This window comes from Diplotaxodon limnothrissa, linkage group LG7 (genome assembly GCF_057381915.1).
Source record: "Diplotaxodon limnothrissa isolate DT_005_m linkage group LG7, D_limnothrissa_male_GT1.1, whole genome shotgun sequence".
In the NCBI taxonomy this organism is placed as follows: domain Eukaryota; kingdom Metazoa; phylum Chordata; class Actinopteri; order Cichliformes; family Cichlidae; genus Diplotaxodon; species Diplotaxodon limnothrissa.
The window spans coordinates 8,610,746-8,638,289 of NC_140602.1; the positions used below are offsets into that span (position 1 = coordinate 8,610,746).

At 41.0% G+C, this 27,544-nt stretch overlaps 1 protein-coding gene across 1 annotated transcript; it reads left to right on the top strand.

Annotated features, from left to right (window-relative positions):
- Positions 1 to 27,110, top strand: polr3b (polymerase (RNA) III (DNA directed) polypeptide B). The gene is made up of 28 exons (XM_085359118.1): positions 1 to 151; positions 410 to 442; positions 2,834 to 2,890; positions 2,979 to 3,043; positions 3,167 to 3,242; positions 3,693 to 3,793; positions 4,057 to 4,148; positions 6,415 to 6,532; positions 7,735 to 7,843; positions 8,527 to 8,649; positions 11,817 to 11,933; positions 12,023 to 12,157; positions 13,213 to 13,374; positions 14,631 to 14,831; positions 15,121 to 15,283; positions 16,783 to 16,936; positions 17,088 to 17,162; positions 17,424 to 17,522; positions 17,628 to 17,755; positions 18,780 to 18,989; positions 19,097 to 19,255; positions 20,946 to 21,063; positions 21,179 to 21,321; positions 24,366 to 24,469; positions 25,655 to 25,821; positions 26,334 to 26,447; positions 26,537 to 26,710; positions 26,880 to 27,110. The coding sequence occupies exons 1-28, from the start codon at positions 80 to 82 to the stop codon at positions 27,007 to 27,009; spliced, it is 3,399 nt and encodes a 1,132-aa protein (XP_085215244.1). The 5' UTR covers positions 1 to 79; the 3' UTR covers positions 27,010 to 27,110.
- The last annotated feature ends 434 nt before the right edge of the window (positions 27,111 to 27,544 follow it).

The following is a 27,544-nucleotide window of genomic DNA, read 5'->3' on the forward strand; positions in this document are numbered from 1 at the left end:
GGAGTCACGCTTGCACGATATCAACACTGACAGTTGGTACAGGTTTTTGTGTGTTTGCTGTTAAGCAGTGGAGTAAACCATGGAGGTCCTGGGAGGACAGTTTAGCGACATGACCCCACTGGAGCTGGCGGCTCCTGTCAACACTGTAGCTGTGAGTATGAAGACCGGAAAGGACCGAAAGTCTAGCAGCACGAGCACAGAGATGCTAACGCTAGCGTGGAGGCTGTTAGCTCATAGAGATGCAGAGTGAAGGGGAACGTCCTGTGTCCCAGTTTGTTGTTTCTGATAGATATTGTTTCTAGTGTACAATTTGGAGAAAGTGCATAAGTATGGACACAGTTCGAATAGTTTTCGCGTTATGAATAAAAACGGACTTGTTGTTTATTTGCTCGTTTTCCCTTTTTAACAGGAAAAATGGAAGTTGTTACCAGCCTTCCTGAAGGTAACAGAACACAACAGCCCTTACACACTTTTACTAAATTTTAATGCTGCTTGATTAAAATATGTTTAAAGTATGGTAGAAACTATAATAGTGTGCTGTCATGTTTATAAAAACAGTTTGAGGTGAGCTGAGCTCTGTGAGATGGTGCGTTACCCTGCTGGAAGCAGCCATACTGTGGTTAGCACTAATGCTTAGCAAGCCTTGGTGTTTAAATGGTGCTTAGTCAACTGGGGACCGAAGTGTGAGAAGATAATGTCCCCCAACCCATTTATACCACCACAACCAGCAGCCCCATGCTTTCATGATTTTCACACCAAATTCTGAAATCAAAACTCATTAGACCAGAAAACCTTTTTCCAATCTTATATTGCTGAGTCTGTGCAAAATGTAGCCTCAGTTTCGTGTAGTGGTGTAGTAGTAATTTGACTTACTGTTTCCTTCCTATCACTCCAAAGCAGTCAGACAATAACAAGGACATCTTTATTTAAATAGTACAGGTCATTACATAGAATAGAATTCAACTTTATTGTCACTGGTCAAAGGAGCTTGCAAAGAAAAGCGTCTGGACTTCTTTAAGTTGCTTGAAGACGTTTCACCTCTCATCTGAGAAGCTTCTTCAGTTCTAAGGTCAAATGGTGGAGAGTCCCAGATATAAACCTAGTGGGAGTAACCCCCCACAGAGGGACAAAAGGACCCCCTGATGATACTCTAATCGCCTGAGCCAAGGTGTGAAACTGGGCGTGGGTCCCAATCAGCCAGAGTTTCGGGTGTGTTCATTGTGAAACCTGGCCCCACCTTATCATGCGAATTCCTGAGGTCAGATGGCCCAGGATGTGAGTGGGCGTTAAGGCGCCTGGGAAGGGATCTCAAAACTGGATTATATAAACTGGATTGTGAAGTGGCTGTTTGGTCTCTCCAAACAGCCACTTCACAAGCGCATGGCACAACACAGAAGAGCCACCTCCACAGGACAAGACTCAGCAGTCCATCTGCATCTTAAGGATAAAGGACACTCTTTCAAGGATACCAATGTTCACATTTTGGACAGAGAGGACAGATGGTCTGAAAGAGGAGTGAAAGAAGCCATCTATGTCCACTGTGAGCGACCATCTTTGAACAGAGGCGGGGGTTTACGACACCAACTCTCTGCCATCTATAATCCAGTTTTGAGATCCCTTCCCAGACGCCTTAACGCCCACTCACATTGGGCCATCTGACCTCAGGAATTCGCATGATAAGGTGGGGCCAGGTTTCACAATGAACACACCCGAAACTCTGGCCGATTGGGACCCACGCCCAGTTTCCCACCTTGGCTCAGGCGATTAGAGTATCATCAGGGGGTCCTTTTGTCCCTCTGTGGGGGGTTACTCCCACTAGGTTTATATCTGGGACTCTCCACCATTTGACCTTAGAACTGAAGAAGCTTCTCGGATGAGAGGTAAAACGTCTTCAAGCAACTTAAAGAAGTCCAGACGCTTTTCTTTGCAAGCTCCTTTGACTACGATGACCTGGATGACTGAGAAATTATCGTATTTTACAGAATGATTATTTATACAGAATTACATGACAGCTGAAAAAAACCCTTTGTAGGTTTATGATGTCTTAAGGCATTAGAAACAATAAAATAAAACAACAGCATCTATTAGCTGTGGGCCTGTGTGGCTAAAAAGGTTTTGAGTCTGTTTTTCAATGTACACTGAGATGTAACTGATCTTAGGTCAGCAGCGTGCTCCAAGGAACAGAGCCAGAATATCTGAAAGTACCCTCAACACACTAAGATATGATTTTGAGAACAGATCTGAAACTGATGACCTGAGATGTCTGTACTGGGTACCAAATCATCAAAAGCTTTGTGATTTCTGTGTACCTGTAAGGATTCCAAGGCTAGATTTTAAATGAGTAAGGGAAATCCAACTGATGATTTGGGGAGTCCTGAAACTAGAGCACTGCAATAAACTAACCTTCCTTGACGTCCAATTTCTCAGTCAGTTTGAGATAGGGATTTTCTAACCTTTTTTTAAGTTACATAAAGCAGTTTTGGTAAGCTTATTGATGTGGTTATTTGGTCATTTTTCTTCTGATTCCTTAGCAAGATATTTTTGGCCAAAGAAAAACATTTAGTAAAAAGTGAAACATTTGAGTCCAGTATGGCCATGAAATAATGAAATATTGCCATAATGACCAAATATACCGCATACAGCGTGTCTTGTTCTTTTACCCTGTTAAAGTTTTAAGTCATGGACCTTCTTTAAATTACTTTTTTTTTTTTTGGTCATCAAATATCAAAGTATCCTCCTGTGTAATGATGAGAGAACAGTTGGTGGGTCTACATCTGTGTGAGTAATATTATTTGGGAGAGTAAACATGTATATCACGTTGTGTGTTTTGCAGGTGAAAGGTTTGGTAAAGCAGCACATCGACTCATTCAACTATTTCATTAATGTAGAGGTAAAACACGAGCATGTCTTTGTCCGTTGCTGCTTTTTCATGTACATTTGGATTTTGAGCATCGATGTCTCATTTGTTCTGCTTCTAGATCAAAAAAATTATGAAGGCAAATGAGAAAATCACAAGTGATGCTGATCCAATGTGGTACCTCAAGTAAGTCACTGTGTGCATCTACCATCACTGACTTTAACACTGCAGACATGCACAACAAGTTGTTTTTTTATTTTTATTTTTTTTTATTAAAAGAGGAAATAATGGATTTTTAAATATTTGCAGATACCTCAATATCTATGTTGGCATGCCGGACGTGGAAGAAAGTTTCAATGTGACCAGACCAGTCTCTCCCCACGAGGTGAGAGTAGTCTGTTTCTGCTGTTAAGTATGAACCATTGTTTACTGTGCTTTAATTAAAGTTGAATAAAGCTTTAGAGTAATCAAATACACAGCTTTAAATTAGTTAAAATAAGTAAATTAAAAAAAAAAAATATATATATATATATATATATATATATATATATATATATATATATATATATATATATATATATATATATATATATATATATATATATATATATATATATATATATATATATATATATATATCTCAATCACACATTAAATACAGAGGGAACATGTGTCACTCAGGCATCTCTAGACTCAGTTGGCATTTAGTTGTAGCCCTCATAGAGGTATTTCTTAATTAATTATTTTTGTTACTTATATTTGAATGCCTACACCTCCAATACTTTCCTTTAAAGATGATGAGATATAGCTGAGAGTCATCTGTTTCATCCCAAAGTGTCGTCTCAGAGATATGACCTACTCTGCGCCCATCACGGTGGATATAGAGTACACCCGTGGCAGTCAGAGGATAATTCGCAATGCACTGCCCATCGGAAGGTATCTTTTTTTTTTTTTTTCCCCCCTCCCCTGATACAGACATATTTATGTTACATCTATATCAAATCTACAAATTTAAAACCTCTCCAGCAAAGCTCAGTAAGCCAACAAGTGCTAAAAAAAGATTTAGCTTTTGTGATTTTTAAGCTTTGTTTGCTGATAAACTGACCTCCTTCACTCATTTGTGCTGACGCATTCTGCTTTATAACAACACTGAAGCAATATTCATATTTTATTAATGAAGATAACTCTGCTTTTCTCAGGATGCCCATCATGCTGCGAAGCTCGAATTGCGTTCTCACGGGAAAGACGCCCATGGAGTTTTCAAAACTCAACGAATGTCCCCTGGATCCAGGCACGTAACCATAGCACTCTCATTTTAACTCTTTCCCCCTGAAGGGCCTCACCTGAACCCTTAATGATGAGTTTTGGCATCTCAGTATATATATCAGTAAAATGTTTGATGACCATTTAGGGCTCTAGAGTGCGACTAATTTGGTCGCAAATATGACCAAATTTTTCAGTGGTGTGACTAAAAAAAATATTTAGTCGCACCAGTGCGACCAACTGTTCGGGTAACAAAAAAAAAATCGGCAACTCTCCGTGTGGTCAACAACAGACACACAGTATGCCCCTATCGTGGACTAAACCAATCAGAGATAGTCAGGGGCGGGACCTCTCTGATTGGCCGTGGTCCAGTTGAAAGTGCAGGTGGAAGTGGGAGGTGAGTAGCTTGAATAAAACGATATCGATTCATTAAATCCTGAATCGACTTTTAAATAGAACTGTGTTTTGCCAGAAACGCCAGATTCTCCGATTAAAGCCCACAAAACTAATTCAACAACCACCAAACAGCAAATGAGAGCAGGTACATGGATTCCACACAAAGACGTAAACACAGAGCGGACTCGACGCATCAGAATCAGCTTTCTCTTTCTTGGCTTTCTCACCTGATGGCCCGAACACGGACACACTGTCGGAGCTCACCGATTCTGATGCGTTGGGTCCGCTCTGTGTTTACGTCTTTTTGCGCTGATTCTGAGCTGCAGGTTTTGTTTTGAACCGAGCCAGCAGCAAAAGAAGCAGCAAACTACGCTTCACATTTGATAAATGTCGTCATGAATTCCCTCTTTTCACTTAAATGACCTCGGACAAGAAAGCCTAATTTCTGCTGTTCAATACTGAAGAAACTAAAACTTTTTAAAATTATGCAAAATTGCAGAATATTTTTAAGGTTATCTGCTATAAAAATCCAGGCAGAAAAATCTCCTTCATGTTTTTCTGTTTTATTCTCAGTTACTTTGACACAAAGGCATCTGCTGTGATGTTCACAATTCTGATGAAGTCTCACATGTATCAGTACTGATAAATGATCAGAATTATAATATTTCTGACTGTCTGAGGCTAAATTGAATCAAATCAGGACTTTGAGAACCAGAATCGAATGGATTATAGAAATCAGTGATGATACCCAGCCCTAGTGAGTAGCCTAGGCCTGACAGAATAATAATAATACATTTTATTTAAAAATGGCGCCTTTCAAAGCACCCAAGGACACTGTACAACAGATAAAAACACAAAAACTGGAAATATACACAATGATAAGAATAACAGATAAAAGTTAAGAGCATACAGAGGTTTAAACATAAGCAATTTTAAACAGATGAGTTTTGAGGGTGGACTTAAAAAGAGGGAATGAACTAATATTTCTGAGGTCAGGGGGTAAGGAATTCCAAAGTCAAGGGGCAGAGCAACTAAAAGCCCTGCCCCCCAATGTAATCAGACGAGCGGAAGGAACAGAGAGAGAAAGAGAAGATGAAGATCTGAGGCACTAAATCGGAGAGGTATGGTGGAGAGAGAGAATGAATAGCCTTAAATGTATAAAGGATTATTTTAAAATGGATGCGAAATTTAACCGGGAGCCAGTGTAGCTGCTTCAGGATTGGGGAGATGTGGTGGGTAGAGGAAGTCCTAGTAATAATACGGGCAGCAGAATTCTGGACACGTTGGAGCTTGTTAATGGATTTTTGTGTAAGGCCAAATAATCGTGAGTTACAGTAATCAATTCGAGAGATAACAAGATTATGGACGAGAATGGCAGTGGCATGAGGAGTGAGGAAAGGGCGGAGGCGATTGATATTACAGAGTTGAAAATATGCTGCACGTGTGACATTATTGATATGTGAATTAAAAGATAATGTGCTATCAAGAATGACACCCAAGCTTTTCACAGAGAAAGAGATAGGGACCAACGAATTATTGATAGTGAGAGAGAAATTGTTAATTCTGGATAGCAATCGTTTAGTGCCGACCAGGAGAAGTTCTGATTTATTGCTGTTGAGTTTAAGAAAGTTGGAGGAGAACCAGGAATTGAGTTCAGCTAAGCAGAGGGTGAGGGAGGGTGGAGGAAGAGTAGAATCGGGTTTGGTAGAGAGGTAAAGCTGGGTGTCATCGGCATAGCAGTGGAACTGAATGTTATATTTTATAAGAGTTTCAAGGAGTAAAGAGTTAAAACTTCCTTTACACACTCTGAGAGTAATTAAGTAAAAGAAAATGACTTGTCATCAGGTTCTCCAGTTAAATTGATCCGTGTCCCTTGTTTTGTTTTGTTTTCTCCACAGGGGGTTATTTCATTGTAAAAGGTCAGGAGAAAGTCATTCTGATCCAAGAACAGCTGTCCAAGAACCGAATCATTGTGGAGCAGGACAGGAAGGGTGCAGTTGGAGCATCAGTTACCAGGTACTGTAACAACCTATCCATTAGCAGCTGTTCATCCATGATTTTAAAGTCGCCTTCTTGGCAGACATGTAAAGAAAAAATCAGCTGTTTCTTTTCAGTAGCTGTCTTGTTTGACCATCTTAACCTTTTCCTTTTATTGGCTTCTTCTTTGCGATTCTGCCCAGAAGCGCAGAAGTGTGGAGACGACTCAACAGTGTGGATGCTGTGACTGGTGCTTGGTGGAAACCATAAAGTGAAGCTGCTAATTTAAGACCTGTGAAACTCTGATATATTCGTGGTCATTCCAGTTCATCAAATCTAAAAGGAAAAAATTTCCACCAGGACTGTGATCATCAGTCTTTCTTGAATTAATTCCAGGGAAAGATGCACTAATTACTAGGAATTATGCAACATTATCCTTGGAATGTTTTAGGGGAAATCCCTGGTATCTCAGGAGTGTAGCTTATGATAACATAGACTGATGGATGCTTAAAGGTCAGAAAATATTTGAGTGTCCTGTCTGTGATAGCAGATGTTGGAGGCCACGATTCTGCAGACTGGCACTTAGTTTACAGATTCTCGTACACAAGGTTCGTGGCATTATTTAAGTATGATTTAAAATAAAAGTTTAAATCACGGCAATTGTTTTATAGACATTAAAGCTTTAATAAGGAACAGCACTGTTTTATCTGGCTGTAGTGTCCTATTTCAAATCTCAGATGGTCACGTGGGAGACATTTGATGACCTGACACTGAATGACCCTTACACCCTTGCTCAGTTGCGCACTCGGTTCTCCAACTTTGCACTTCTCTTTTCTAAATGAAAAGAATACATCACTGTAGATGTTGGCTGGAGTTAAATATAAACCTTTGTTTTTTGTTTTGTTGTTGTTGTTTTTAAGATTATGCAAGAAGTAGATCTATGTATAGCTTAAGCTTTTAGTCTTATATTAGTGGATCCATCTAATTTCTGACTCATTTTCCAATTTGGGGTTGTGTTGGAGCCGGCTGTCATAGGGTGAGCTCTGCTCAGGTTCCCAGATCAGCAGAGAAAACCATTCACACCTTTGACCAGTTAATTATCACCAGTTAAGTTTTTGGACTGTGGGAGGAAGTCTGAGTATGCAGAGAGACCTCACACAGTTATAAGGTGAACATGCAAAAGAACAAGAACCTGACACTAAACATGCTCGTGTTTGCTCTGCTCTTTGTGTCCTCTCCAGCTCCACTCATGAAAAGAAAAGCAGAACTAATATTATTGTTAAACAAGGCCGTTTCTACTTGAGACACAACACGCTGTCAGAGGATGCCCCCATTGCAATCATATTTAAGGTAGGGGTGATTTTTTTTTTTTTTTTTTTCTTTATGAGTCTGCTGAAATAAGTCCAGTAGGTGGTGCTATAGCACAGGTAAATGGTCAGAGATGAAGATGTTTGTGATGTTATTGCCTTACAGATTGAAGCAAAGACTTGTGAGTGTTTCCAAACTCTGTCTTTGTTTTTGCTACAGCTTGAAGTTGTTCCAAAGCTTAAGTTACATATATAGAGAAGTGTTTTTATATGAGATCGTGAATAGTTTTAGAACTCTAGTTTCATTAGTTGCTCGACTGATTACATTTCTTACACCACCTCAGAATGAAAATGTTAGCTGACAGCTGGTATCATGAACTTCTTTGCCCTCTGAGGAGAGACCTCTTCAAACATGTTACCTTATGATGCTGCATGCTCGCTGTGTTTTCACTGCACGTGTTTGCCGGGTAACGTCTTCCCCAGCCCTCCCTCTGTTTGGCAGCGGCTGCAGAGACGATCTGGAATCAGTTCCCACAGCTTCACATTTCCATAAGCAAATGTCAGGCAACATTATGACTCCCTCCTCACCTCACCCCTCCCTGTGAACACTCCCTGTCTCATGTACTCCCCCTTCCCGGTTAAGCTTTTATCTAAATATAACAAGATTTTTATTTTTTGTAGTTGTACAAATATTTTACACACACCGTTTACATGTCATCCACACAGGGGATGGGTGTGGAGAGTGACCAGGAGATAGTTCAGATGATTGGCACAGAGGAGAGTGTCATGGCCAGCTTCGCCCCGAGCCTGGAGGAGTGCCAGAAAGCGCAAATCTTCACACAGACTCAGGTATTTTATCAATCCAAGAGAACCAGAGCAGGCCGGTGTTATTTCAAGCTTAAACAAACACTCTGGTCAGTTTAGCCCCATTTACTCGATGTTAGATTGAAGCTTTAATTATCTTTGAATTTTGATTTCCAAAGACAATATACTGGTAATATAAGGGAAAAAAGTAATATTACAAAACTGAAGGAGCACTAAAAAGCACTGAAAGTACAGTGCTAATGTTTATGCTATAAAAGAACTACAGTTCTAAGGGTTATAAGACTTGAACTTCACCACCACTAACAAGAGAGATGTCGTAACATGCATGGGATGTACATCTTGGTTAAATCTGTGCTGTAGGTATGCTGTAACCGTAGACTATTCTCTCACCTTAACCTTAGCACAGACATGGTCCTAGCACCACCAAAGATGACCAATTGGTCACGTAGCCCAGAACCTCAGCCTGTTGTTTGTTCCCGGCTGGTTTTTGTAAATAAGCTCCCCACCTTCATATTTACAGATGTGACAAGTTAAAATCACCCAATAAAAATAAACTGTTGTTGAAAACGACACCTTTTCATGCACATCTAGAGTGGAAGTTAATTTTCTGACTGTTTATTAAACAGAAATGTTCCTCGTGCTCAAGTGAATGAAATCCTGATTCAAAAAACTGTTTAAAAAATAATAATTTTTGGGTGAGAGCACGTAAAAGTCAGTGTGAATTGCTTGGCATCTCTAATGTGCGATCATTAGCTGCGGATGTGTGCAGAGCAGGATGTTGTTTCTGTTTCTATTGGCTGTCTGCTGTCAGAAGGTATTTTCTTTGTCTCTTTGAGATCAGATGACGAAGGTTTTGTCTTACCAGCCAGTTAAGTAATGCTTTTCATGGGGATTTCATGAGGCCCACGTGTTTTTCTTTGACATCGACAGATGAATGCAATCGGCCAATTTGTTTTTCATAAAGATTATGTTGTTAGAGGAACCGCTGATGCATTGATGAGTCCACATTTGCTTCCTAGCAACCGGTCGCCACAGCTCTCGTGTTCCTCTGTCTGCCAGCCTCCGTGATGTCTTTTCATGGTATTCATTGGGTCATTGTATTGTGCACAATGAGGCCTAAATCTATATAATTAAAGGCAGATAAGGCTTAAGAAACATTGTTATCAGATTATGATAAATAATCTGGCAAAACCAAATTTGACTGTCATCTTCTTTTCTTTTTTTGAATCCGGACACTGTTGATTACATCTGATTTCTTTTTTTAAAATTTCTCTAAATTAAACAGATTTTTTTTTTTTTTACCTTTACCTTAAAGAAATATTAACAATAATTATTTTTATTTTTTATGCAGTTTTGAGGGCAAGTTGGGTGGTCCATCCTTATTAACCTTTGACCTTTGCTATAATTCTGTTGAGGACTCCAGCTGGGCGCTTACTCAGGTGTGGGTGATGTGCACATTGTTCCCTTTGTGGTTCACTTGACCTACCAAGAGTCTGATACACGATTCTCCGTTCTCTGTTTAAAAATTCAGAATCTTGATCTTTTACACAAAATATCTCCTCGAGACTGTAACATTAATTTATATTAATATTAGTGCTGTCAATGGATTAAAAAAAATTAACTAACTAATCTCACAATTTTCTGTTATTAATTGCGATTAATCTCAATTACTTTATTAATAGCCTGGCTCCAATTACATTTTTTTATTCTTTATATTTTAAGTAATTATCGTTGTTCACCGAAGTCCAGTGGTCTCCGGTGAGAGCGACATTCCTTACTTGCACAAGCTTGCTGGACTGCTGAGCCCTCTGGTCCCCATACAAAGTGTGCAGTCTCGACACAATGGTTCCTCTCGAGGGCAGATTGTAACACTCATCTCCTGATGCAGCACGAATGACTTCTCTCAGTCCATCATCTTCTACTATGCTAACTGGTCGGCAGTTTTTAGCTATCCAAACAACCAAGGAATTGGTTACCTTTTCTCTCACATTTTTTGTTATTCGTCCACAAGCACCATACTCCTGAAGCGTAGACTGGCGAGGTCCCGTAGAGGTGGATTCAGTTGGGTGTTTTGCTCTCAGGTGATACGCCAGTGATGAACTGCTTCTGTGGTACTTGAATTCAGCGTTGCAAATTGTGCATCTTACTCTCGTTTTGTCCAACAAGCCATCAGGCAACTTCTTAAAGAGAAACTTTCCACCCAAAAGTCCGCCCTCGTCCATGCTTGCGTGTGTTAGCTAGTGTTAGCTAGATAGTAGCATGGTGTCACTTCTTCTTCTTCTTCTAATCATTTCTGTCAGGCCAAATGCCAGCATAGCACACTGTTGCCCCCTCCTCCAGAGGTGCTCATGAATTTAAAGGTCTTAGATTACAGGAAATTAATAAAAAAACAAAATCAGCGTTAAATTTTTTTAATGCATTAAACATTTCGCGTTGATCTTAACAATTAACGCGATAATTTTGACAGCACTAATTAATATTTATTTATATTTGTTGTTTTGGACATTTTTGTTGGTTGGAAAATTAACTGATTCTCATGGTGCGTTCCTTGTCTGACTGACAGTTGATGTAACATATACACACAGCTTTATTAGGAACACCTGCTCAACTGCTTGTTAACACAATATGGCAACAAATCAGTGAATTTAGGTTTTTAGACTTGTTCAGAATGGCTGGCTGAAGTTCAAACTGAGGATCAGAATGGGGATGAAAGTTGATTTAAGTTCCTTTGAACATGCCATGGTTGCTGGTGCCTGATGGGCTGATCTGAGTATTTCAGAAAATGCTGATCTGCTGGGATTTCTCCACACAACCATCTGTATGTATCTGAAACAATCCAGTCAGCCGCAGTTCAAGCGGCTGACTTGAACTTCTTCAAGCTGGTAGGTAGCAGTACTCAAATAACCATTCTTTATACCTAAGGTACCAGAAGAGTATGAGTGCTGCGAACTACAGCAGCTGAAGACCACACCTACTGTCAGCCAAGAACAGGAAACTAAGGCTACAGTTCACATAAGAGTCATTAGAACTCGACAATAGAAGATTAGAAAAATGTTGCCTCATTAGGCTCTCTTCCACAGTGTGTCCTTGTCCTCCTCCTGTCTTCCTCACCCCCAAATTAGTCATGTTGGTAAAAATATTTATGTTCCTCAAAAGGTTGAATCAAATGTTGTTTGGCTGCTCTGTTTCAGGCCCTGAGGTATCTTGGGAATAAAGTGCGCAGACAGCGGATGTGGGGAGGCCCCAAGAAAACAAAGATGGAAGAGGCCAGAGAGCTGTTAGCATCTCTCATTCTCACACATGTGCCTGTATGTAAACAGAATGCTCATCACGATAACTGGCATTCACACTAAAATGTTACTCGAGAAAATGTAAAGACTGTATAACTTGTGTCCAGGTGAAAGAGTTTAACTTTCGGGCTAAGTGTATTTACCTGGCCGTGATGGTGCGGCGGGTGATCCTGGCTCAAGGGGACAACAAGGTGGATGACAGAGATTACTATGGCAACAAACGTCTTGAACTGGCTGGACAGGTAAGCTTCTGTGCATCTGTCATCCTTGAGGTTTTAATGCACTGCCTTTATTTAATGCTGCATTCAGTTCTGTTTTTGTTCTTTGACTTTAAAACCAAATGAGCCAGAGTTCAGTTCAGACTATAAAGTTTTATTTAAATGATTATTGATTTTTTTTTTCATGTTTGTGAGCTGAAAGGTGTTTACTTCCTTTTCTTTACTCATAAAACAACTAGAAACAAAACATGCCTGATGCTTATTAATACCATACGAGCAGAAACACACCAACACTCTCGTGCTTCAGTGTGAAGGGATCACAGCACTACACCAGAGGACAGCGCCGGCTCCAGGCCTGATCTCTCACCTGCACCTTTGTTCCTGCCACCTTCTTTTAATAAGACTCTCATTATTTTCCCTCAGCTTTGTTTTTCCCTGTTTTGTTTTTGAACCCCCCTCCTTTCCCCCACTAGTATTTCAGCCTGGCTTTGTCGGGAGAGAGATATGCGGTGGCACCAAAATCCTGAGGCTGTGGAAGCATGGGGATTTTTCAGCACCGTGACAATAGAAATGCTGCCTTGACTGGAGCGATTGAGCTAATCCGCAGGCCCGGCTCTGATAATGTAATTACTGCTGTCTTAAGGCCTTTAATTCCCCCCCCCCCCCAACCTGCTCTGTATAAGGAGCAGGAGATGGAGGGATCGAGGGAGGGGGGAGCACAGAGCCCTGTTTCAATAGGGGGCTTACATACTAACAACGCCAGCAATCTCCTCACTCTCCAATTATGGTTCCCTGACATTCAACTAATTGGCCTGGCTGTGATTAATTTCTTTATTAATTTCAAGCAGTGCTGCCTGTTTGTTTGGATGTATGCTAATGCACAGGTTGGGTGGGGGTTGTAAGAGAAGTTGCCTCCTGTAGACCGGACAGAGGACCACAGGGACCTGGCTTACTTGTGAGCTGGCACACCTGGCTATTACATCTGGCAGTAGATGCACGTGAACTGACACTGCGTGCCAGGAGACCTGAGATTTAAAAAAGCAAACAAAAAACATCTGCATTTTTTTGCTTCTTTTTAGCTCCTGTCTCTGCTGTTTGAAGATCTCTTTAAGAAGTTTAATGCCGAATTGAAGAAAATTGCAGACCAGATCATCCCCAAGCAGAGAGCAGCTCAGTTTGATGTGGTCAAGCACATGCGGCAGGATCAGATCACCAACGGCATGGTCAATGCGATATCCACGGTGAGAAAGTCATGGCTGCTATAGCTCAGGAGGTCGTTCCATCTCAAACAACATTTTGGAAAGTTTTCTGCTCAACCGTCTGCATGTTGCATCAAAATTTTATGGTCCAAAATTTTTGCGTATATAATGAGAATTTTAGCTTCATATGTCAGACACTTTTAAGATACATAATTTTAGAAAAGGTTCATCGCTGTCAAACCTTTTTTAATGTTTATTTATTTTTATGTTTAAATATAAATAGCTGAAAACTATTAAAGATAAAATCTTGACATTTTCCAAGTTACAGATCCTCTAATTTGCCTGCATCCAAAAATGTCTGTTCATTGGCTAGTTAAAGTTTAAAGAACAAAAAATCCCATATTTGAGTATGCACTAATAAAAACAAACAATAAAAACCTTTAAATAGGCTATTAGTGATCATTTTAAAATGATATATAGTTAAATTTCACAGCACTGTAATACAAAACAAGTGTACATGAAATTCTTTGTCACAAAAATGGACCAAATTCATTTTCATTCATCTTTTATTTTGGGTTGATCAAATATTGAACATAAAAAACTAAAATATCAGTATTAATGGTGTCCTGGTCGGCTGAGCTGTATTGCTTGCTGGCTGGACTCTCTTTAAAGTCAGTATCTGACATCAAACAGCTTGCAAAACAGTCTTGATGGATAAATAGAGCTGCAGGCCAAAAGAAACAGACGTGCAGGGGAAATGTTCATTTAACATATCAAAATGTTTATTACATTTATTAAAGATCCTTATGATAGCTAAAAAAAACAAAACAATCAAAAACTATCAGGCGTACCGACATCATCAACCGTAGTGCCTCCAATTAAGTAGAGGTTCAGTTTGTGTTCCTATGTGAGTGTTAACTTAAAATTTTCTCATGCTGTACTTGTAATAGAAGAATAAAGTGGTCACTGATCAAACAAAAATTAGAAAGCAGGAGTTACTTAGATGGAGATTTATAGATTTATATTAAAACAACATTAAGAGTGAAATCCTGCTTCCGCTTTCAGAATTTAAGCCAGAAATGTCTCTTTCTTAATTTGGAGTCATTGCATGAATTTTTGTAATATTAAAATGAAACATGCACCACTTATGAATAGTTGCTAATACTGGCACACTCTAGCTTCCATTTTTGGATGCTTATCAGTCATTAAAATGCATTAATGAGCAATAAAGTGTTGTGTACTAAGTAATATTTACTATGCAGTATGTAATTATTGGTGTTGATGTTTTCTTGCAACAGGGTAACTGGTCTCTGAAGAGATTCAAGATGGACCGTCAGGGAGTCACCCAGGTCCTGTCTCGTCTCTCCTACATTTCAGCTCTCGGCATGATGACCAGGATCTCCTCCCAGTTTGAGAAGACGAGGAAAGTCAGCGGACCGCGCTCCCTGCAGCCGTCACAGTGGGGAATGCTGTGTCCATCTGACACCCCTGAGGGCGAGGTGAGTGTGCTGCGGCAGCCACACCTGATGGCCCAGGAGGTTTCTCAAAGGCTAATATGCTGTGGCACATGTACTGCTATATATAGGAATCATGGTCAGCAATTTCTTTCTCACTTTAATGAGTTATTCTCATGTTATAACACTCCCTGTGATGGTTAGACAATGATCTACCTCTAAATGGGGATTGGAGGGGAGGTTACTGACACTGAGACTCTTAGAAAAACTCTTGTCTCTGTGTTTTTATGTATTTCCACAAGGATAATATTGGATTATATATGTGTATCTGTAGGCCTGTGGTCTGGTGAAGAACTTGGCTCTGATGACGCACATCACCACCGACATGGAGGACGGTCCCATCATCAAGCTGGCCTTCAACCTCGGGGTGGAAGATGTGAACCTGTTGTGTGGAGAGGAGCTCTCCTACCCGAGCGTGTTTCTCGTCTTCCTCAATGGTAAACCTCCTCCTCCGCAGTGGAGCCTAATTAATAAATAAACACAGAGAGAATTAACACCGGAGGCTTTTGCTTTAGATCGTTTGAAAAGAAAGTCTTAATCCTCCCTGTTTTGAATGTGTTGCTTATGAACATGAAGGGAAAAATATTCTGTTTAGTTTACAGAAGGTAATTTTGCATTTCACTGTGAGGCTGATAATTCATTCATTTCACGACAGCAGCAGGTATTATTCTTGAGTCAAAACTTGGCCCCTTAATTACTGTATATGTTTGTCTCGCCACTGATAACTGTCAAATTATATTAGCTGCCATACCATTTAATTAGTTGGTAGCAGCAGGTGTCAAAGCCCTTCAGAGTGTGTTCAGTGCAAATGTGTCCTCACACAGAGGCAGAGCACAGTGTCTCCTCTGTTCTCCAGTCATTTGTCTGTCAGACTTGATATGAACACACCCCTACAGGCAGTTAGAGCTCCGTTTCTTCCAGAGTAAGCTGCGGTGTCTTACAAATGCCGCCTTCACTCCTTTGCATTTAAAGTTTGAATTTTAACCAAAATCAGCTGATGAATAATTTGTCGTGGCTTTTTTGTGTAAAAATCCCATAAATGTCCTGTTTTAGCCTCTTAGATGTCAAATGTGTCCATGTTTCTTGTTTTATATAATGGAGCTTCAGACAGGTGTTTATTGTACTGTGGCCATTGTTATATGGTTTACTATTCTTTGGCATTTTACTGATAATTTGACTAACTGAGAAAACAACTGGTAAATTATTGGATAAGCAAAATCCATGTGTTTATTAATGTGAACTCTAAATGTTAAACAAATGTGATGCAGCAGGTTAAACAGCTTCACACACAAACAACCAAGCAGTGATGCAATCAAGAACAATCCTACTGTCCCTAATGTGAACTGCAATATCTGTCAAAACTATGTCAAAAGATGTTGTTATTGAACAGTCTCTAATGCATAAACTACATTTAACAGTGCACTCTTTTTAGCAGGTTTACATCCAGCAAACATCTCTGCTGTGAGGGCAAAACCTTCACTCATCACAGCCACACACCTACAGACGCTACCTGGCTCGTCAGAGAGTGAAATGTAGCTCCTCAATGATGCTGGCAACTTTTCTGTCTCTACGCTGTGACAATAGTGTTGTATGCATTGTGATCCATCAGATGTTTTCAACATTGACAAACGTGCTACAAGTGACTGTGACATGAATTTGAAATAATGAAGTGAAAAAGTCACATAAAATAATCAAAGGAAGATCAATATAATGTGTTCTTCTTATCAAAGGGTTTTGTAACATCAATAAATTAAAAAAATTGGTCTTAGCCTGTTTTGGCGTGCTGTATCACAATTGCGTAACAATTGTTTGGTTGCTCTTAAAGATTACTGAATACGCAAAGTCAGAATGTGTTTAGCTCAGCACATCAGTCTTCTAACCCAAAAATATGTTTAATATTTAATGTCTATCCTCTTTATCTGTATCATGTCCACAGGTAACATCCTCGGTGTGATCCGAGACCATCAGAAGCTGATCAACACTTTCAGGTTGATGCGCAGGGCGGGTTTCATCAATGAGTTTGTGTCCATTTCCACAAACCTGAGCGACCGCTGCGTCTACATCTCATCTGATGGAGGACGACTCTGCAGGTGCGGAAGTTTAGAAAAAATAGCATAATGTGGAAATAAATGTTTGCTGAAGATCGTTACACACCAGTGTGTTTGCTTAGCGTAACATTGAGTTCTTTAGTTGTAAGAATGTTTTTCACACAGCTTTGTTTTGTTGTGTTTCCCTCTGCAGACCATACATCATCGTAAAGAAGGGAGTTCCAATGGTGAAAAACAAGCACATCGAAGACCTGTCTCAGGGCTACAGGTGAGGGTAGGAGTGCAGAGAGTGACTGCTGTTATTAAAGAAGCAGCTCTTTAAGTTACTGTTTTGTTTTTTAAACTCGCCACTTTGGCTTATTTGCTAACTTAATAAACATCAATTATACAACTGCTTGAAAAACAAAAGCCACTGGTTAGTATCGTGCATATTTGTGAAATTATGAGTGTATCCTCACACTACAATCACACCATACAGGCACTTCCCAAACAGTAGATTTTTATTAATAGTTTCTGTACTTTACTTCAGAACTTTTGAGGATTTCCTACATGAAGGCCTGGTGGAGTATCTGGATGTCAACGAGGAGAACGACTGTCAGATCGCCCTTTATGAATACATGATTAACAAGTCAGTGGCACATGATAAGCTGATTTCAGTAAAATGAAAAGATCATTCAGGTTTATGTCAAGTAAGTTATACCTGTTTTTTTGGGTTTTTTTTAAACCTCTCTAGAGACACAACACACTTGGAGATCGAGCCCTTCACACTGCTCGGGGTGTGTGCCGGCCTCATTCCCTACCCCCACCACAACCAGTCACCCAGGAACACATACCAGTGTGCTATGGGCAAGCAGGCAATGGGTAAGAGTGGGCTGAGCAGCTAGCACACAGGTCATCAAACTGCAAGGATCTCGAATCCTTTCTCAAACATCCTCCCCACAGCTGCATGTGCACACACAAACACGGCCTCTTACAGTAATTTAATCTTACATGAACACATGAACAGTGTTCCTAAGCCTCCTAAATCTGCCGGTTCAGAGTTTGCACTTTTATTTGCACAAGTTAAAATCATACAAAAGGGCATTAGAATAACAAATGGTATAGATACAAGCAGCCTGCTGGTTCGTCTCCCCCAAAACTCCACTCCTGCACCACTTCTTGTCAGAATGCATTTGTATGTGTGATTAAGTGTCTCATGTGTGTGTGTGTGTGAGTGTGTGAGCATGAACATCAAACATGGGGAGCTTGCGTAGGTTTTCTTTTGTGCTGTGTGTGCAGAGGCCCTTTCCCTGCCAGTCACCCAGAGTGTCATTAGCAATTCATTGTGTCTGCTCTGGCTGTGCTCGGGGGGTCAGTGTGCTCAGCTGCAAAAGACCACTGAGTGTGCACCCGGAGCTCCTTGGTAACCAGAACTTCCCCAAACGGCCCTGCTAACATTCATAAGGACTGCGGTCGCCCCCACCCCTCCACTTTACCTTCATCCGTTCCTTCCTCCCCGCCCTCCCAGTCTTTACAAAAACACTGACTGGAACTATATTTGGCCCAATATTCTCTGCCTTGTCTATTTTGTATGGACGGCTCTCATACATGTGCAAATCTGGCTGTGTGGCCCGGCCCTGTTATCACACGCAGTTTAATTGTGAAGCAGTATCATCTGACAAGTGTCAAAACCACACGGAGGCCAGACTTTAGGCCATAATATAAGAGAGGTCTAATCAGGAGGAAGTAACATCTATAATCCTCTAAAAATGGATTTATTGACAATTTTATATATTTTCTTATAGATGCCCTAAATCACTAGATTACAGACACACAGTGAGTTACATATAAGTTTTTATTAAAAATTCAGTTCTTTTTTTTTAAAATTCGTGATTCTTCTCTCCAGGGACTATCGGCTACAACCAGAGAAACCGCATCGACACCCTGATGTACCTGCTGGCCTATCCTCAAAGGCCGATGGTCAAAACAAAAACCATTGAGCTGATTGATTTTGAGAAGCTGCCGGCTGGTCAGAACGCCACCGTGGCTGTGATGAGCTACAGTGGCTATGATATTGAGGACGCTCTGGTCCTCAACAAAGCCTCACTGGACAGAGGTGTGAGATCTGTCCAACTTAAAGAATTGCATAGTCGTTTTTAAGCAACAAAATACCAGAATAGGAGGTAGAAAATCTAATGTAACAGTAAATGTGTCTCCAAACAGGATTTGGACGGTGCCTTGTCTACAAAAATACAAAATGCATACTGCGGCGTTACACCAATCAGACTTTCGACAAGGTGATGGGCCCCATGTTGGATGCTGCAACACGAAAACCCATCTGGAGGCACAGCATCCTGGATGCTGATGGTATCTGCTCCCCTGGTGAGTACCAGCAGGACTGGAGCAAATCCAGCATGGTTCGCTGCTCCTTAACAGCCTCTTCTGTGGCATTCATTTTATGAGCATTATCTGTGTCATTAATAGTGGTCAGGAGTTTGTTTTTACTGATGTTTCACTCAGAGAGAAGTGAAGCCTATTTTGCAATATTTACACACACACCACTTCTTACATATCTCCATAGTTTTTCATCGATTGGAACAGTTAGAAATGTGTTATCAATATTATTAGTATGAAGAAGAAGAAAATAGGATCATACAGTACAAGTGTGGATTAATCAGGCATCTCACGTATGCCTGATTACAAGCCAGTCCATTTCATGCATGCACAGTAGCGCAGGAAAATAGTTGCTCACACACTCGCTGTGGCCATTATTGAGCTCTTCACTGTGAGTGAACACACAGTTCCCAGAGTAAATCCTGGTGGAACCACCACAAAATCGTTTTTTACAACAAACCAAATCTGGCACCTAAATCACCCTCACCAAGCTCAATATGGACATTTTAAAGGAGTTAACAAAGAGAAAGTGCCTAAAGCTGAAGCTGTCCAGAGCTTATAGCCGGCCTGCAGCCATGAGATGCATTGTAAGCCTCGGTATGAGCAAAGTATCAAAGCAGTTACAAAAAAAATTGTAGAGACGAGTGAAAAGAAACGAAGGTCCTGTTGTCTGGTGACATTATAAACATGCTGAAAAATGATGTAAGTAACTGACGTTTGTTTTGTAATGTAAATCTGTTGCATCTGCTTTTGTTTCGTTATTATGTAAAGGTGGGTGTACAGAAACTTATTTTCAATTAATCATTTGTACCTCATGTGGCAGACCCCTTTAAAAGCATCCTGTGACTTACTGCTTTTATTATGAAAATAATATTTAAGATTCAAAAAGTTGATTTTTGTTTGTATATCCTGTATTAGCAACAGAGCCCAACTTATATAAAGCTCCTATTTGCTGATATATTAATTTTCATTTGTCAGGCAATAAATTAACAGTAAAGAAGAAACAGAAAAAAACACCCTTCAACCATGTTATCGGTGTTGACTTTGCATAGTTTGTCCACTAGAGGGCACTCTGCTACTTCCCTGTTGGCAACATGCTACAAACAAAACAGCCAGTTGATCTGAGCAGAGTCAGATGGATAATGAATAAGTAAAACAAACTTATTTTTAAACCTGCATTGTAACATTATGTTGGTAAGGACACATAAGTTACTGCACATAACAAGTATGAGTATTGCTATCTGATTTTTAAGTCTGCAAATTTCAGTATCAATTCCAGTATTGGTCGGGCTCTAGCGTGCGGATCGCTTCTCAGTCGGATCCACTCCTCGTTCATCATATTTAGTTTAAAAAAAAATAGCGCAGGAGACCACAAACCTTGGGGGGGGCATGGACATCAAAGAGCTTGTTTCTATCTTTCATATACAGTTTATGGTTTTAGTAGCGATTCAAAGTCATTACCAGAACAGTAGAGACATTTTTGAAGAAAGCAGATGTAAACAAAGCTAGCAAAAACAAAACAGGTAACAAGCAAAGTCTGAAAACAAACTTATTTGTTTTCGTTCTTTTGCTTTTGGTCAAAGATTTGACGTTAGCACAAGTTAAAGAGAACTTAATGGCCTTTAGTCTATGTAGGCCAGTCTGTCTAAGACTCTTTGATGTGTTTTGTGTGCTTCAGGTGAGAGAGTGGAGAACAAGCAGGTGCTGGTGAACAAATCTATGCCGACTGTCACGCAGACACCACTGGAGGGCAGTACCCAGCCAGGCCAGCCCCAGTACAGAGACGTGCCCATCAGGTGAGTCAGCTCCCAGCACCACGCCCACACACATCACTGTGGAACTATTTTTTTTCAGCTCTTACATCTATGTAGAGGGAAAAACGGGACTCAGTTTGAATTCTCTTGTTTTCAGTTATAAGGGGTCAACGGACTCGTACATTGAAAAGGTCTTGATCTCGTCCAATGCTGAAGACGCCTTCCTCATCAAGATCCTCCTGAGGCAGACCAGGAGACCTGAAATAGGCGACAAATTCAGCAGTCGACACGGACAGAAAGGTGCCGACCCCATGACAGCCACAATGCCTGCTCTGTGAGACCAGAGCCTAAAGATTTTGAGCTCAAAGCTGGAGGGAGAGTACAGAGGGTTAGGGTTTTCAACCTGTTGCGAGAGATTTGTAAATGCCTGGACAAAAAGAGGAAAATCTTTCACTGTGCTTGAGCATTTGTTGAGTCAAGTCCCACTAGCTGCTGTTCTGTCACTGCCCCCCTGTTCTCATCTTTCAAGAGCCTTTTCAATTAATTGGCTCTTTGTCCTGTGCCAGACTATGCAAATTTATTACACCCCAGCAGTATTCTGGTGCTACTGGGGGGAAAAAAGTGTTTATAGCCTCTATTGTTTTGCAGCGCCTCCCCTATAGAGGGCTAGTATGATGTTTTAATCAAAAAGCTAACTGGCGCCATGCATAATTTACTCTCTTCATTAACATGGTGGGCACTGGGCGGTCAGCTCGGGATGGGACAATGTCTTCTGTCTCAGATAGTGACAAGGAGAGAGGTCAGTGTGGGGTTAGCTGGAGGAGTTTTGGATGGAGACACCCAGATGTGCAGCTGATGTGGAGCTAGTTTTAATCACAATTGCCTCAAAGAGGAAAAGTAAACCTTTTTATCTACATTTTTGCTTCACTGTGGTCATCTCTCTGTAAAAACAACCATTTATTTCTTCTCTGATGAGTAATTTGAAAGGAACAAACTCATTATTTCTTCATCAATATATAAAAGTGTTTAATTAGAAGTGAATTTGGCTGCAGTGATGGATCTCCCAGCTTCTCATGACTACTCTCATAAGTCCTGGTCAGCAGAGCAGAATAAGTTAATTATTTACCGGTCACACACACATACACAGCTGTGTAGGTGGGGGAGGCGGCGGACGGGCTGTTAGTAGTAGGGGCCTATTGTGTGAGCCGCCACTGTGGAGCTGTATGAGCTGTGATGGAGGGCTCTGGACCCTTGCTGTTGTCTTGCCTTTCTCTGCTGATTTCATGCCTCTTTTATCATTTACTTTCACACAAAACAAACAACACCCAAGGATGTCTGCTGTTGGTAGTGTCTCTGTGGTGCTTTCCACCGTTTTCCAACTTCATTCTTCCTTCTCTCACTCCTCTTTTGGAGTACTTTTAACCTGATAATCAGCCTTTTTCTTAATGCCTTTTCTCTCTTTATGCTTTCTTCTGGCCCTGCCTTACCCGCCTTTTCTCTTTTCTTTTCACCTTCTTCCTGCCGTTGGATGACTTTCCTGTTAATCGCCGTACTTGTTCCTAGTCAACATCCTGTTGCAACATCCTGTAAGGCATCAGCAGTCAGCTGCGTCGCTGACTGGTCGGCTAATAGTGAATTTTTCCCACGTGCACTGATTCGTTTTCTCCTCTCGAGTTGATCCCCTCCACTTCCTCTGACTTGAACTGAAAATCATGGGTGTGTAATCCCAGTCTCCCTGTCCAGCTAAGCACCTTTCTCCACTTCCTGCTCTCCTTCACTTCACTCCTTTTTCCTTTTTTTCTTCGTTTTTTCATTTGCAAATGGACCTACAATCTGTTTACCATGGCCAAGGAAGAGTGCTTCGGCCCCTCAGTAAACATTTGCACTCACACTTAAACTCCTGGCTACCAGGGGTGCTTGTCCCCCCACATCATGCGAGTCAAAAGAGGTCCCTGTCTGTCCACATGAGTATGGAAATGTCATGCTCTGCCAGTGGTCCACACAGAGCCCCCACAGCACAAACACTATTAAGTTTGCTGAACTGGTGCTTGCAGTTAAGTCAGAAAGTCAGATTTTTTTGTCCTTAAAACCACATTAAAACTGCAGCCTACTTTTAAAACTTATCACTTTTATTTAACATTTTCTATTCAAAATATTATAAAAAGCCTATTACACATTCTGTGCAGCCAAAGTGATGTGTTAACACTAGGGATGGGTACCGGTGTCGGTTCTGACATAAACGGTAGTAACCAGACCGAAAAGCAGCGCACATTTCGGTGCTTTTTTTTCCTGAGCTGTGATACACTTCTAGCCAATCATTTTACGTTTCCAAGGATAGTAGGCGGGTCCAGGTACGTGCGTTCTTTTAGAGCAGAGCTACAGATTAAAAATGCCCAAGGTGAAGCGGTCAAAAGTCTGGCTGTACTTCACAGCAAAAGATGCAAACTCAGCAGCCTGCAACAAGTGCTTTAAGCTGATACTGTGATACTGTCAAAGGAGGTAACACCTCAAATCCGATGAAACACCTGGCGACGCATAGCGTTTTTTTTTGTTTTTTTTTAAAAGCCCAGAAATGCGCCGTATTTGATAGCTTGCTGTGAGACCTCACACCGAGCACATCTACTGCGGGTGTGGTGCCTGTTATCGGACCCGGATTTAGCAACACCCCCAAAAACCCGAAGAATAGAGTCCTGGCCCCTAGCCCTGCCAGTGTAGCAGAAATGATGAGGATGATGATGGCAGCAGCCGTTCTTCTCTGCGTGAGTAGCTTAATGTTGTTCGTGTGTAATTTACGTTGAGTAGGCTAACCACGTTATTACATTAATGCATGTAAGGTGAACTAGCAAACATCATCATAGCTACATGCGGCTGTCTTCTTGTTTGATGGCAGATACTCCCTTCACCCTGGCCAAAAAGGCTAAAATGACCAAAGAAAAAGTGGAAAACAGTTAAACATGAGAGGTTTTTGGACAAAGTTTGTGTTTTTTCCATTGTTTAAGCACTGCTTCCAACCAAGAGTGATACCATATATGCCCCATAGCTGCAGAAAAGGCTAACATTGTTATCTTTTTACAAAAAACAGCTGAACATGAGAGGTTTTTGGACCAATTTTGTGTTCTCCATTCTTTAAGCACCGGTTTGAGCACCGTTTGAGCACCGGCACCGTTTCAAAAGTACCGATTTGGCACCGGTATCGGATAAAACCTAAACGATACCCATCCCTAGTTAACACTGCTGTAAAGTTAAAGTACAGCCTCGGATCCTCACATGTGGGAAGCTGATTGGTTTTCTCTTTGCCATATGTGTGCATTAATGTTTTTTGTGTGTGTGTTTGTGTGTTTCAGGTGTTTGTGGCCTCATCGTCCCACAGGAGGACATGCCGTTCTGTGACACAGGGATCTGTCCAGATATCATCATGAACCCTCATGGATATCCCTCCAGAATGACGGTGCGACACTTCACAGCTGTGGAAACTCAAATTCTGCAACATTTTTCTCTGTTGATTCATATGCCAAGTATTTTTTGCATTTTTTCCATTGTTTTGTTCAGAAATAAACCAAAGGGGAAGAAATTTAAAAAATTAAACAGTAAACAACCATAATGTCAAAAAACGGTGTGAAATATAATCTGCAGATAACGAAACGTTTGCTAAACAGTTGATTAAACGATTATTTTCTCAAAAGTTTTAAAAGACCCCAAAGGCAAAAAAGTGATACCTTTAAACATCTTGGAAGATCCAATCATTAATGATCAACCCATTCGCTGGAGCTAGAACTTATAATATATTATTCATGGTATTTTTAGGGCTATTAATTCATCACTGGCTTTGTCATTTCTGCTCCGATGTTGTAACATTTGTCAGGGAGGTTAAGTTTTCTTTTCTCTTGGTGAAAAGCTGGTTATTTGCCGTCTAATTTGAGGACATGCTTCTGGTTTTTATTTGTGGGTTGTTGTTTTTTTTTGTTTTTGTTCTTTTTGCTACGACTGGAGTCTGAGTCACGTAGGATGCTGTGGCTGTCGCTCTTTATAGGTTTGTGCCGGCTCTCCTGAGACAAAACCCTCATTATCCCCACTCCTCTTCTCTCTGGGTTATCATTGGCTTCCAGAGCACACGTCCATTGACGCCGTTAAGCAGCAATCTCACTGTTCACAAACAGATATTTGTTGCTGCGGAGACAGCTGCCAGTGAGGCCACCGCCTGTAGCGGTGTGTGTGGAAGTTTTATAAAACGTGGCCAGTACATGTGAACTGTAGGATGGTGATGAATGTGAATGACATGAGACTTGGCTCTGTTTCATACACTGTAAAAACCTGAATGATCTTTACTGCTGCTCACTCTGGTTTCCATGGAAAAGGCTCAGAAATGCTTGGCTCCAGAGGATGTTTCTGTGGCCTGGGAGTGATATGAGAGTAGGTGTTTCCCTTTGTGTGTCGGGGTCAGGGGTCCTCTGAGTGCGATCTTAGTGGAATTGTTGAACTCAGCCATCCTTGGACTGCTGTCACCAACCCTGAGGAGTACATGTGTAATCTAATCTCACCCTTAATATACACATTTAGTGCCAGGAGAGGATGTAAAGCACAAAAAGATTTGTGTAATGAACAGAGCTGCTGTTCTTTTCCTGAACTTCGTCAGGTGGGAAAGTTGATTGAACTCCTGGCTGGGAAGGCGGGGGTCCTGGATGGGCGCTTCCACTATGGCACAGCCTTCGGAGGCAGCAAGGTGAAGGATGTGTGTGAGGATCTCATCCGTTATGGATACAACTACCAGGGCAAAGACTACGTCACTTCAGGCATCACTGGGTAATTAATAGAGGATGTTTTAGGTTAATAGCCACACACAACACAATGCTGCTACACAAGTGTTTGCATTGCTACTCATGACTGTTTACAAGTCTTATTTCTCTTAATGCTGTGAAAAATTTCTCAGAGTGATGTTAACATTTTATCACCACAATATTAGTTCTTAAACAGTAGCTTGAATGTTTTCATTATGCAGAAATTGCATATTGTCATAGTGGACTCGTTAGTGCCTGTCCATCCGGCACCAGCTGTATACAAACAGTACATTTAATTTCTGTGTAAAATCTGCCGTCTGAAGGCAAGGATCACGTGTACAAATCTTTCATCGGTAATATTTCTTTTATTCAAATTTATGAACCAGCAGTCCAAAAAGAAGGCAGATTTTTGTTGGAATCATCTCATGCTCTGCTTATCCACTATTTTATTACAAAAAATGATAGATTTTATATGCTTATGTAATGTATGTGTTAGCCTGATGTGCACACAATTCCTGACCCCTGCTTTTCCCTCAGAGAACCTCTGGAGGCTTATATCTACTTTGGACCTGTGTATTACCAGAAACTGAAGCACATGGTTCTTGACAAGATGCACGCCAGAGCCCGAGGCCCCAGAGCCGTTCTCACCAGGTAGTTTCTCATCTGTGGTGACGTTGAGATTCGATTAGTGCCTATAAGTGTTGAATTAAATTCTCCGTATCCAACTGTCCTGATAACAGGCAGCCCACGGAGGGTCGCTCCAGAGATGGAGGTCTGCGTTTGGGTGAGATGGAACGTGACTGTCTGATCGGCTACGGAGCGAGCATGTTGCTCCTGGAGCGCCTCATGATTTCCAGCGACGCTTTCGAGGTGGACGTGTGTGGGCAGTGCGGGCTGTTGGGATACTCTGGGTGGTAAGCTGTTTCTGCTGGTGAAACATGTTAGGGGGCATCACAAGATCTGGTGCACATTGATACGAACTGAAAGAAGGGGAAATATTTAAGTTTACACAGTGACTAAAAAAGCTTGGTAGCTGTGTAATCCGGGTGGTCCATAAACGTCTGTTCTGTTTCCGTGTTTCAGGTGTCATTACTGTAAGTCGTCCTGCCACGTCTCCTCCCTGCGTATCCCCTACGCCTGCAAACTCCTCTTCCAGGAGCTGCAGTCCATGAATATCATCCCTCGACTCAAGCTGTCGCGCTACAACGAGTGAGCAGGACAGAGACGGGACGTGTGAGTCACAGGTTTAGAGCAAGAGTTATAAGTTGATTTGTGAATGTTTGATCGAGCGACAAACAAGCAGAAAGAAGCTGACACAGGACTATTTTTGTTGTTGGTTAAAATCTGAAAACTTTTTTCCTGTTTCTTTTTTTTTTAATGTTTCTTTTTTCTCTGTTTGTGTACATAATAAATAAGTTGATGTTTTTTCTTTAACTTTGACTTCTTTCATTACAAATATCAAAAGGTTGCCCTTTGAGGGCAAAATCTCCAGGATGTCACCAACTTTAAATTGTTTGTCCTGAAACATGTTTTGCCCGCAAGATCTTTTGAACATCCTGACCTGGGTCATATTTCCCCACTTTTTTTTTTTCTGTCTGCTTTTCTCCTGTCTAATAAATGTTAAGTAGGATTTTGAAGCTGGAAACTTTGAGATCGGCTGTAGCAGTGCAGTGTGAAGAAAACATACCCTAGAGTCAAAGAGGTCCCATAATAACTTCTTTTCAGTAGATTCACTCTTCACTGCTGAT

Excerpts from the sequence above, each read along its gene's own strand:
- polr3b (XM_085359118.1), top strand. The coding sequence starts at position 80 with ATGGAGGTCCTGGGAGGACAGTTTAGCGACATGACCCCACTGGAGCTG. Across the intron at positions 21,322-24,365 it reads CAGTCGACACGGACAGAAAG|GTGTTTGTGGCCTCATCGTC; the intron begins GTGCCGACCCCA and ends TGTGTGTTTCAG. Across the intron at positions 24,470-25,654 it reads GATATCCCTCCAGAATGACG|GTGGGAAAGTTGATTGAACT; the intron begins GTGCGACACTTC and ends GAACTTCGTCAG.